Source organism: Leucoraja erinacea, chromosome 9, assembly GCF_028641065.1.
Source record: "Leucoraja erinacea ecotype New England chromosome 9, Leri_hhj_1, whole genome shotgun sequence".
In the NCBI taxonomy this organism is placed as follows: Eukaryota; Metazoa; Chordata; class Chondrichthyes; order Rajiformes; family Rajidae; genus Leucoraja; species Leucoraja erinaceus.
In genome coordinates this window covers 61,342,490-61,355,590 of record NC_073385.1, presented here as the reverse complement: position 1 = coordinate 61,355,590, position 13,101 = coordinate 61,342,490, and the positions used below count along the sequence as shown (strand labels likewise).

Sequence of the window (13,101 nt, the reverse complement as noted above, 5' to 3'; positions counted from 1 at the left end):
TCCAACCATCTCCCGACCAACCACCACCCTCCCTCCCAGCTTTGTCCTGCCAACTCCACTCCTCTAGTTTCCCCCAATTGCAGAGAATTGTGGACGTAGCCCAGACCATCACATGAATCCACCTCCCTTCTAGTGACTCCATTCATAACTCACGCTGCCTCGGCAAGGCCAGCAGTATAATCAAGGACAAGTTGCACCCTGGCCATTCCCTCTTCTCCCCTCTCCTATCAGGCAAAAGGTGTAGAAGAATGGAAACGCACAAGATTCAGGGACGGTTTCTTCCCAGCTCTCATCAGGCATCTGAATCATCCTACCACAACCAGAGAGCAGTGCTGAACTACTATCTACCTCTTTGGTGACCGTCGGATGATCCTTGATCAGATTTTGCTGGCTTTACCTTGAATTAAACATTATTCTCTTATCATGTATTATCTATTCATTGTAAATGTAGTGATTGTGATCATGTATTGTCGTTCTGCTGACTGGTTAGCACGCAACAAAAGCTTTTCAATGTTACCTGACACGTGACAATAACCTAAATTGAACCCCCCACCACTATATTCAGTCTGAAGAAGGTTCCTGCCCGAATACACTGCCTATTCACGTTTTCAGAATAAGCTGCCTGACCTGCCAAGTTACTCCAGCACTTTGTGTCTTTTTTGTAAACCAGTATCTGCAGTTGCTCGAGTCTGCTTGAACATAATTGCTGTGGTTTGACAACGTGCTATCTGAGGACGAGCACAAACTGAGACAACACAAGTTTAATTTAGTTTAGTTTAGATTAGAGATACAGCACGGAAACAGACCCTTCGGCCCACCAGGTCTGAACCGACCAGCGATCCCTGCACACTAACACACACTAGGGACAATACTTACACTTACACCGAGCCAATTAACCTTCAAACCTTTAGTCTTTGGAGTGGGAGGAAATTGAAGATTTCGGAGAAAACCCAGCGCAGGTCACGGGGAGAACGTACAAACTTCGTAGTCAGGATCAAACCCGGGTCACTGGCGCTGTAAGGCAGTAGCTCTACCACTATGCCACCATGCCACCCAAACCGCAAATGAGTGTAAATTGTTTATTTTGCCTACTGAGCTCTATATTAGAAAATCATGAAGCAGATTTTATGATCTATAGCAGTGTTCACAACCCTCTTGAGAAATTTAAAAATGCCTTACAGCCAGTGAAATATTTCAAAATGTACTATCGCACCGTAGTAATGGAATAAGGCAGGTGTTCGTACCAGGTTCAGAGTGTTATCATAAGGTCTTGTGCTCATCATGCAGAATGTTGTTTACTACAAAACTGGGCAAGTGGGCAGCTGAATGGTTAGAAACATAGAAACATAGATGCAGTAGGCCATTCGGCCCTTCGAGCCTGCACCGCCATTCAATATGATCATGGCTGATCATCCAACTCAGTATCCTGTACCTGCCTTCTCTCCATACCCCCTGATCCCTTTAGCCACAAGTGCCTCTAACTCCCTCTTAAATATAGCCAATAAACTGGCCTCAACTACCTTCTGTGGCAGAGAGTTCCAGAGATTCACCGCTCTCTGTGTGAAAAATGTTTTTCTCATCTCGGTCCTAAAAGATTTCCCCCTTATCCTTACATTCCATGGATGATGGAGTTTAATGCAGATAAGTGCGAGGTGTTGTATTTTGGAAAGTCAAACCCGGGCAGAACCTTCACGGTCAATGCCAAGGTCCTGGGAAGTGTGTAGAGCAGAGGGATCTTGGAGTTCCCTGAAAATGGAGTCAAAGGTAGATGGGGCTGTCAAGAAGACTTTTGGTACATTGACTGGATGGGCTTCCTCCAGAAAGTATCCATCAGTATCTTCTCAGCCAATAAAACTAAATAATAGTAATCTATTAATAAATCTATGGTAATCTATAAATAATGTAACCTCTCCCTATAGCTCAGGTCCTCAAGTCCTGGCAACATCCTCGTAAATGTTCCCTGCACTCTTTCCAATTTAACAACATCCTTCCTGTGATAGTAATAGATAATCTAGTCGAGATTACTTCTTTGTTCATGAGAATGTACAGCTCCCAATTTGGGTGTCACACTTCCTAAATCTGCACAGGGCCTACACTTCAGATGTACATCATTGGCTATTAGGGGTTTTGAGAATCCTGACACCCTGATAAGACGCAAATTCATCGTGGCAGCGCGCTGGCGCAGCGGTACAGTTGCTGTCTTACAGCAATTATAGCGCTAGAGACCCGGGTTCAATCCTGACTATGGGTGCTGTCTGTACAGAGATGTACGTTCTTCTCGTGACCACGTGGGCTTTCTCCGAGATCTTCGGTTTCCTCCCACGTTCCAAAGACGTACAGGTTTGGAGGTTAATTGGCTTGGTATGAATGCAAATTGTCCCTAGTGTGTGTAGGATAGTGTTGATAGTGTTAGTGTGCTGGGATCGCTGGTCGGCATGGACTCGATGGGCTGAAGAACCTGTTTCCACGCTGTAACTCTAAACTAAACTAAACATCCATCTTTATTTTGACCCAAACCATATGAGTGGGAATGACCCTGACTCGTGAAGCAACTGAGTGAAAATCATGTAACCAAGCAGGACAAAGGAAGCTGCCATTACCTTCAGACTGGAGTGAATCAATCTCCGCAGAGCTTGGCTTAAAGCTGGCAGCTTGCCTATGACCCATCCTCATTGTAATTTGGTTCGTCAGAATGACCTGCAAGACAAAAACCAGTGTTATAACAGTGGTACGATACATTTTCTTTCATCCACCCTGTCCTCCCACCCTATCAAGCCTGTGCGCCATTGATAGACACAAAAAGCTGGAGTAACTCAGCGGGTCACACAGCATCTCGGGAGAAAAGGAATAGGCGACGTTTCGGGTCGAGACCCTTCTTCAGAGTGAAGAACGTCACCTATTCCTTTTTTCCAGAGAAACTATCTAACCAACCGTGTTACTCAAGCTTTTTGTGTCTATCTTCCGTTTAAACCAGCACTTGCAGTTCCTTCCTATTCTATTGTCTACTTTTCCCCAATGTAAGTATTACAAGTCATGTAAGGGCGTTCATGTGAACCAGGTGCTGCTTGTCTTGAGTGAGCAGGTAAAATGTTTCAGTTATTTACCTGACCACAACTTCTACTGTGGGATTTCAACTCGGTTTCTGGGGTATTTGTCCAGGCATCTGGCTGATTAGTCTGGTCATTACCTGCTGAGCTGTCGTAAGGTCATAAGGAATAGGAGTAGAATTACGCCATTCGGCCCATCAAGTCTACTCCACCATTCAATCATGGCTGATCTGTCTCTCTCTCCTAACCCCATTCTCCTGTCATCTCCCCATAACCTCTGACACCCGTACTAATCAACAATCTATCTATCTCTGCCTTAAATATATCCACTGACGTCATCCACAGCCTTCTGTGGCAAAGAATTCCACAGGTTCACCACCCTCTGACTACAGAAATTAACCTAATCTCCTTGCTAAAAGAACGTTATTTGATGCAGAGGGTGTGACCTCTAGTCCTAGACTCTCCGACTAGCGGAAACATCCTCTCCACATCCACTCTATCCAAGCCTTTCACTATTTTGTACATTTCATTGAGGTCCCCCCTCATTCTTCTAAACTCCAGCGAGGTCAGGCCCAGTGCCGACAAACGCTCATCATAGGTTAACCTAATTATTCTTGGGATCATTCTTGTAAACCTCCTCTGGGCCCTCTCCAGAGCTTGCACATCCCTCCTCAGATATGGTGCCCAAAATTGCTCACAATATTCCAAATGCGGCCTAACCAGCGCCTTATAGAGCCTCAGCATTACATGCCAATGGGATTGGTTGACCCATCTATGCCTTCGTGTGGTGTTAGGCCAAACACGGAACTGCAAAGACGCTCTCAAAGACCTACAATGCTGGTGAGTTCCACAACCTCTGACCATGCCAGAAACAGACCCTTCTTTATTAGCCCACGACAATTACAATAAGTTAAGTTTGCATATAAAGCTTGCTCTACATAATTCTTTCAGGGCAGATACCATTGTTCAATACGAAGTAAAGTGTGCTCTGTCACCAGTTAGTTCATCCTTAAAAGCTCGAATAACAAACCCCCAAATGGTAGTTCCATTTCCCCGCACAAGAACGCACCCCCTTGACTGAGATGTGGGCAATTTCATCAGGAATGAATCAGAGAATGTCACATTTTATTTTGTATCAACTTATGTAGAAATCAATTGTTCAATGGTAGTTTATTGTCACATGTACCGAGGTACAGCAATTTTCTTTTTTGCATAGTTCTGTTATGTATTACAACACATAAGCACAATATTAGATTAAGAACAAGTGTATAGGAATAGTACACACCCTCTTTAGCCAGAGGGTGGTGAATCTGTGGAATTCATTTCCACAGAAGGCTGCGCCTTAATTTAGTTCAACAAAGAAACTGACAAGTTACTAAAGAACAGTGGATATTTTTAAGGCAGAGATAGATAGATTCTTGATTAGCCGACGTGTTATGGGGAGAAAGCCGGAAAATGGGGATAGATCAGTTAGAAGGGCGGAATAGACCTGATGGGCCGAATGGTCTAATTCTGCTCCCATAACGTATAAACCTACGAGATAGCAGGGGGAGGGGAGCATGGTCGCAGGGAGATTTGATTACTAGTGCACTCGCATTGCAAAACCTCTAATTGTTGATTGCAAGAGATTAAGAGAGTTGAAAACCTTTCTTTGCATGCAATCGAACAAATATCTGAGGCAGCGGCTCATCTGAACCACAGCACGTTGCTGGAAGGGCGATCACTCAAAGCCTGAATTTATCGTCAACTAAACAAGAGGAAAGGTAGAGGCAGTGTGGTTTTGTAAATGGGGCGCATGTGTGACCACAATACTTGCAGCCGAGAGCATGTAATCTCACCAGTGTGGTTCAGCTGTTTCCACATCACTGCTCAATGCGCTCGTCAAAAAACAGCAAACAAGATGCCTTTGCCCAAGTTTTGCTCCTTATTTTAAAACATTATATACTCCCTGCGGCAGCAACAAGGGGTATTGTACATCATTAACACAACAAGGTGCCAAGAGAACACTGAAGAGGAGAGTTACCAAACAAAACCTATCGTCACAGCACGGGAGCTGAGAGGATGCACGAGCCTCAGACAAGGAAAGTTTTAAGATGCATCTTCAACGGAAGAGAAAAATATTGTGGTGGAGATATTTAGAAAGGAGAAGACAAGAGAGATAATTTCAATTGCAGACCAAATGCAATCAGGGATCATGAAGAGTCCAGCACTGGATACACACCAGGATGTAACAGAGGGTTGCAGTGCAGAGGAGATTACAATGACCCACTGATTAAAGTGAATGGGGTCTGAAAATTAGGATCAAAGTTTTAAAATGGAGGCATTCTTTAACCTCAATTAAAAGTAGGTCAGGCCACACAGGTGCCACGGGTGAACAAGACGTGGTTCAGATTAATATATAGTTGGAAGAGTTTTATGAAGTACCACTGCTTTGTCCAACATTTCATCAAGAAGGTTCAGCAAAACCAGCAAGCAATCCGAGCAGCCAACTGGGCATTCTGAGGTCAACAAAGATGGAGAGACAGGCAGAGGGGGGAGAGGGAGGCAGAGGGAGGGAGGCAGAGGGAGGGAGGAGAGACACGGCAAGAGGTAGGCCCTGGGCCAAAGGGTGGCAGATCGTGAGGGAAAGAGGCGGGAGGGGTGAGAAGGGCGGCAAGGGAAGAGCAAAGAGAAACAGTGGAGGGGGCAGCGTGGAGGTGGAGAAGGAAGAGAGGCAGGGGAGAGGGGAGAGAGGCAGGGGAGAGGGAGAGAGGCTGGGGAGGGGGGAGAGAGGCAGGGGAGGGGGAGAAGGCAGGGGGAGGGGAGAGAGGCAGGGGAGAGGGGGGGAGAGAGGGAGGGATGGAGAGAGAGATATATAGAGAGAGAGATGCAGAGGGGAGGAGAGGGAGAGTGAGACCGAGAGGGGGAGAGAGAGAGAAGGAGAGAGGGGGGAGGGGAGAGAGGGGGCAGGGGGAGAGGGGAGAGAGGCAGGGAGGAGCAAGGGAGAGGGGAGAGAGGCAGGAGGGGGGAGGGGGAGAAGGGGGAGAGGGGGGGAGAGGCAGGGGAGATGGGGGAGGCAGGGGAGAGGGGAGAGAGAGGGAGAAGGGGAGGCAGAGGAGAGGGGAGAGGCAGGGGAGAGGGGGAGAGAGGGGGGGGGGGAGAGAGGCAGGGGAGGCAGGAGAGGGGGGGAGAGAGCAGGGGAGAGACAGGGGGGAGGGGGGGAGAAGCAGGGGAGGAGGGGAGTGAATGACATGGGAGAGAGAGACAAAGCAGGGGGGGGGAGGTGAGTGAAGAGCAGGCAGCAAGGGAGGTGAAAGAGAAACAGGCAGCAGAAAGGGGGGAAGAGGCAAGTGACTGGGAAAGACAAGTGTGGGTTTGGCAGTCAGGCATGGAACGAGCCTGCAATGGGCTAAGTGGTTGGATGCCTCTTCTGATCTGGTGCTAGCTTCAGCGTGGCAGCTTACATTGCCTGAGTTTGTTGAAATCAGCTCCTATCTATGATCATTGGTTGAAATCTCTTCGGGGCATCTCTTGGGCTATTACAGAGCCCGAGGCCTGTGCTGCTGGAGGCATGGGCTTGCTATGCACAACAACCTCTGCTGCACTTGAGATGACATTGCCCACACTTCACAAGTGACAGGAGCCGCAAGGAACTGCAGATGTGGAACCTTGTGCAAAGAACAAATAACTGGAGGAATTCGTGTGGGAAGGAACTGCAGATTCTGGTTTAAACACAAAAACCTGGAGTAGCCCAACGGGTCAGACGGCATCTCTGGAGAAAAGGAATAGGTGATGTTTTGGGGCTGAAGGGTCTGGACACGAAACGTCACCTATTCCTTCTCTCCAGAGATGCTATCTGACCTGCTGAGTTACTCCAGCTTTTTTGTGTCTAACTGGAGAAACTCAGTGGGCCGGGCAGCATCAGTGGAGGGAATGGAGAGGCAACATTTCGGGTCGGGACCCTTCAGATGCTGCTGTTTTCTGCTTCACAAATATCTCACTGGGTGCAAAACAGTTTGCAGATGCCACGGTTATGAACTCTGCTGTTGAAATGCAGGTTCTTTCTCGACCTACTGTATTATCAAAAGACACCAACAACTCGACGGAGCTTGGGGGGTTTCTGTGGGTTTTTTTTTTGGTGCATTCAATTCTAAAAAGCTGATGAATTATCTGACAAAGCTTGTTTGGAAAAGGTAGGTGAGTGAAAGCAGACTCCGGGCTGGTTCCATTAGATAAGGTGGTTTCAGGCACTGCTTGTTTCCATTTATTTAATAGTCTGTCAATGAGAGATTTACTGGTGTCCAATCCCACACACTCACACAGCAAGAGTCTTGCTGAGTCACGCTGCTGATCCTTCATCCTTTCATGTCAGAATTTGCACAGTTCAGCTTCTGGCTGGTTGCTAATGAGCTTCACGTTCACAGACACCAAATGCTGGAGTAACTCAGCAAGTCAGGCAGCATCTCTGGAGAGAAGAGCGGCACGGTGGCGCAGCGGTAGAGTTTGTGCCTTACAGCTCTTGCAGCGCCGGATACCCGTGTTCAATCCCGGCTACGGGCGCTGTCTGTACGGAGTTTGTACGTTCTCCCCGTGACCGGCGTGGATTTTCTCCGAGATCATCGGTTTCCTCCCACACTCCAAAGACGTACAGGTTTGTAGGTTGATTAGCTTGGTGTATGTGTAAAATTGTCCCTAGTGTGTGTAGGGTAGTGTCTGTGTGCGGCAATCACTAGTCGGCATGTACTCGGTGGGCCGAAGGGCCTTTTTCCGCGCTGTATCTCTAAACTAAACTAAAGGAAGAATGGGCGGCGTATCGGGTCGAGACCCTTCTTCAGTCTCCATTCCTTCTCTCCAGAGATACTGCCTGGCCCGCTGAGTTACTCCAGCATTTTGGTGTCTATTTTCGGTGCAAACCAGCATCTGTAGTTCCTTTCTACACAGCTTCACGTTCATGTCTCAGTGCTACTTTGGGGCATCTCTTCGGTAAGTGGCAGCCATTTATTCCCTGCACACCTCGTGTGTGTCGCCAAGTGAGCCACCAACATCACGCGTAAGTAAGTAAGTAAGTAAGTAAGTAAGTAAGTAAGTAAGTAAGTAAGTAAGTGAGTAAGTAGTAAGTAAGTAAGTAGTAAGTAAGTAAGTAAGTAAGTAAGTAAGTAAGTAAGTAAGTAAGTAAGTAAGTAAGTAAGTATTTATTGGCCAAGTATTCACATACAAGGAATTTGCCTTGGTGCTCCGCCCACAAGTAACAACATGACATACAATGACAGTTACGAATGACTCAGAAAACACTAAACATTAATAATAATAAAACATTAATGATAAAACACCATTGATCAAGCATGTGAACCAACAAAATTAAAGGGAGGCTACAGATTTTTGGCTGTTGAGTAGAGCAACTACTTGTGGTTAAAAACTGTTTTTATGTCTGGCTGTGGCAGCTTTGACAATCCGGAGTCGCCTTCCAGAGGGAAGGGATTCAAAGAGTTTGTGGCCAGGGTGAGAGGCATAAATGGGGAACAATTCAGTCCTGTCCAGTATTGAACAGCTAAATCCATATAGACCATCAAGCACACATTTACCCAAATTCTATGGCAATTTGAGTTAGTTTAGTTTAGAGATTGAGCACGGAAACAGGCCCATCGGCCCATCGAGTCCGCACCAACTAATGAACCCCGTACATTAACACTACCCTACACCAACTAGGGACCATTTATAGTTATACCAAGTCAATTAATCTACAAACCTATACGTCTTTGGAGTGTGTGAGGAAACTGAAGATCTTCACAGGGAGAAAGCCCACGCAGTCATGGGGGGAACGTAGAAACTCCGTACAGACAGCAACTGTCGTTAGGATCGAACCTGGGTCTCCGGCGCTGCAAGCGCTGTAAAGCAGCAACTCTACCGCTGCGCCCATCGTGCCGTCCATGTGAGGCCATTTCAATTTCCCACATTCCCATCTACATTCCCCACTCACCTACACACCAAGGGTGATTTTCAGTGCCCAGTTACCCTATAAGCCGGGACATCTTTAGGATGTTTGTGGAAACTGGAGCACATGGGGGAAACCCATACAGTCACAGGGAGAATGTGTAAACTCCACACAGATATGGCACCAGAGGTTGGAATTGAACCCAGGTTAATAGTGTTGTGAGGCAGCAGCTCTAGTAGCTGGACCCACATGCCAACCAGTGAATGTGTGGGATTTATTCCTTCCTGGTGCTACATGGCTTCAGTGTCAGCTACTGCATGCAGGAAGAATGCAAACGGTAAAAGGAAGCATTACACTCCCACCTGGTCCGATGTAGTCGTGACTGCTCAGTATCTCCTCCTTCATGCCCTATCCAGCATCATATAACACACCGGCCCCCCTCCCATCTCCAAGAATCTAGTCATCTGCGCCTCGTACATACTCATTGATCATGTATCCGGTGGGGGCCGGTTCTCTGGACACTTTCAAGAGAGAGCTAGATAGAGCTCTTAAAGATAGCGGAGTCAGGATATATGGGGAGAAGGCAGGAATGGGGTACTGATTGGGGATGATCAGCCATGATCACATTGAATGGCGGTGTTGGCTCGAAGGGCTGAATGGCCTACTCCTGTGCCTATTGCCTGTTGTCTATTCACAGCTCTGGAGGTCACCGAGTTCCAACACACCCGACTAGAAATTTCTCCTCATCTTTTTCCTAAATTGCTGAAGATTGATTTTGAAACCAGGGACCATGTGAGAGTGCAGCATTTCAGGCTGCTTCCTAACAAATCCATCTGAGAATTTGATGCCAACCTCAGCTGCAACAATGATAGTGATGCAGTTAACGCCAAGCGAGTGGCCGAGTTCCACTTTGGATTCAAGTTGTAAATTAGATAAATGTGAGCGCAGGGGCGGTTGGAGAAGGCAGGAAGTCGTGAGATTAAAGAGTCATAGAGTGATACAGTGTGGAAACAGGCCCTTCTGCCCAACATGCCCACACCGGCCAACATGTCCCAGTTACGCTAGTCCCACCTGCCCACGTTTGGTTCATAATCCTCCATACATAGAAACATAGAAACATAGAAAATAGGTGCAGGAGTAGGCCATACGGCCCTTTAAGCCTGCACCGCCATTCAATATGATCATGGCTGATAATCCAACTCAGTATCCCATCCCTGCCTCCTCTCCATACCCCCTGATCCCTTTAGCCACAAGGGCCACATCTAACTCCCTCTTAAATATAACCAAAGAACTGGCCTCAACTACCTTCTGTGGCAGAGAATTCCACAGATTCACCACTCTCTGTGTAAAAAAATGATTTCCTCATCTCGGTCCTAAAAGACTTCCCTCTTATCCTTAAACTGTGACCCCTTGTTCTGGACTTCCTCAACATCGGGAATAATCTTCTTGCATCTAGCCTTTCCAACCCCTTAAGAATTTTGTAAGTTTCGATACGATCCCCCCTCAATCTTCTAAATTCTAGCGTGAACAAGCTGAGTCTATCCAGTCTTTCTTCATATGAAAGTCCTGACATCCCAGGAATCAGTCTGGTGAACCTTCTCTGTACAAGAATGTCTTTCCTCAGATTAGGAGACCAAAACTGCACACAATACCTGTCCTATCCATGTAGATTATTTAAGATAAATATATATGGCTGTTTTAAATGTCAACATTATGCCACTGTCACAGACAGGAAGGGAGACAGAAAACTGGAGGATTGAGGCATTGCTGAGAAAACCGAGTCTGGTCATCAGCAGTAATTGCAATCTGTGATGTCTCTGCCTACAGTGAAGGAGCCTCATTCAACTATGTTTACTGCTTCTGGTCAAAGATATTCATAAGTTCTAGGTGCAGAATAAGGCCATTCGGCCCAGCAAGTCAACTCCGCCGTTCAGTCATGACTGATCTATTTCTCCCTCTCAACACCATTCTCCTGCCTTCTCCCCATAACCCCTGACACCTTTGCTAACCAAGAATCTGTCAACCTCCGCCTCAAAAATATCCATTGACGGTTGTGCTCATGAAACTGTGTAAAGCACTGGTGGTTTGGAAGACTTTCAGGACCAAGTGTAACCCATTCGTGAGCGGTGGGCAAGAGCCTCAAGTCTAGACAATTGAGGTGCGTGGCATTGGTGATGCAATCAACACCCAAGCACTAAAGTCATCAGGACATAAGGTCATAAGTTATAGGAGCAGGCACCACCCTCTGACTAAAGAAATTCCTCATCTCCTTCTTAAAGGAAGGTCCTTTAACTCTGAGGCTATGACCTCTAGTCCTAGACGCTCCCACTAGTGGAAACACCACTCTATCCAGGCCTTTCACTAATCGGTAGGTTTCTATGAGGTGTCCCCTCGTCCTTCTAAACTCCAGCGAGTACAGTTGCATTGCCATCAAACGCTCATCATATGTTCATAAGTCACCACAGGCAAAGAAACAGAAACAGTTCCATCCGCTGTAAACCAGCCAGCATGCAGCATGAACTGTCCCATGCACATGTTGTCCCAGGACTCAATGATCTACACAGGTTCCAGGTGTGCCTCGCCCAGATTACAGTACTCCCCCCATTTCATCTTCGAGTGCAAACTGTGATATTCAATCGTTGCGAGTCGTGCCTTGGGCTGCCTGGGCCCAAAGCTGTGGAATTCCCTCCCTAAATCACCCCACCTCTCATTCTTCTCCAAAGAGCTGGAGCAACGCAGCGGGTCAGACAGCATCTCTGGAGAACAAAAATAGTTGAGGTTTTGGGTCGAGACCCTTCTTCAATCTCATTCTTCTTCTGTTGTTCCTTAAACCACCCTCTCTGACAGAACTTTTTAAAAATAAGTAAATAATTGCCATTGCACTGCTTAAAGTGAATCCCCACCAAAAGTATACGATCAATCCTCTGATGGCAAGTTGGTTTCATGTGGGATGTGCTGCCTGAAGGCGCGGAGAATGCAGATTCAACAGTAACTTTCAGTAAGTTATTGGATCAATACCTAAGAGAAAACAATTACAGGGCTAGCAGCTGCAAATCTAAATGAGTTGAACTGAATTGTTTAAAAAAGGGAACATAAACATACTACACACTACCAAATGGTCCACAGGAGATTTAAGAGCTCATTTGTAGGCACTAGTAGGCATTTGTAAAAACACTAGTGGAGTGATAGTAAGGGATAACAATTAGCCTGGGAGACAATAATCGTAAAAGATATAGATTCCGTAAGATGCTTAAATTTAATCCACGAGAAATTGTTTTAATCAGCCCTACAAAAATGGTAGTAGGGCAATTATTGATTTAGCTGCAGAGAAAGATGCTGGGAGGGTGAAACAAGGAGCAGTGAGAGAGGATTTTTGGAGAGTGACCATAATTTAGGTAGATTTAGCATGGTCATGGAAAAAGACAAGGAAAATTGAAGGAAAGGTTCTTAATTGGGATAAGACTCATTTTAGTAGATTGAGAAATGATTTAACGAAAGTGGAGTAAGAGTTACTTGAAGGTAAAATTTATATTAATATTGGTTTATTATTGGCATGTGTAACAAGATACACTGAAAACCTTTCATTGTTATCCAGTCAAATCAGACAATACATGAGTAAAATCACGCCATGCACAAGTACAACAGGTAGTATGTCAACACAAAATGCTGGAGCAACTCAGCAGGACAGGCAGCATCTCTGGGGAGAAGGAATGGGTGACGTTTTGGGTTGAGGCCCTTCTTCAGACTGAAGGTCTGAAGACTAGTCTTGACCCGAAATATCACCCATTCCTTCTCCCCAGAGATGCTGCCTGTCCAGCTTGAGTTACTCCAGCTTTTAGTGTCTATCTTTGGTTTAAGCCAGTATCTGCAGTTCCTTCCTACACAGATAGTATGTAAATATAAATACCAGAGTACAGAATATAGCGTTGCACACTACAGTGTTAGGGTTACAGGGAAAGGGAAGATTAACAATAGTGCAGGAGCGCAGTGAGATTGATTAAGAGATCGGGTCTACACCTTTGGCTTGTGAGAGGACAGTCTGAAAAGTATTGGAAGCAATTCTGAGAGGACAGAAATATGCATCTTTGTGTAACTTACAAAACAGCTCTGGGTCAGATGAAACTACTTCCTGTACATTATGGC

At 46.2% G+C, this 13,101-nt stretch overlaps 1 protein-coding gene across 1 annotated transcript in view; it reads right to left on the bottom strand.

Moving 5' to 3' along the window:
- Positions 1 to 13,101, bottom strand: part of rad51b (RAD51 paralog B) — a 569,504-nt gene that overhangs the window by 208,747 nt on the left and 347,656 nt on the right. Inside the window, exon 8 of the mRNA XM_055640974.1 lies at positions 2,601 to 2,697. Coding sequence (XP_055496949.1) covers positions 2,601 to 2,697 — 97 coding nt within the window. The remainder of the gene's footprint in view (positions 1 to 2,600; positions 2,698 to 13,101) is intronic.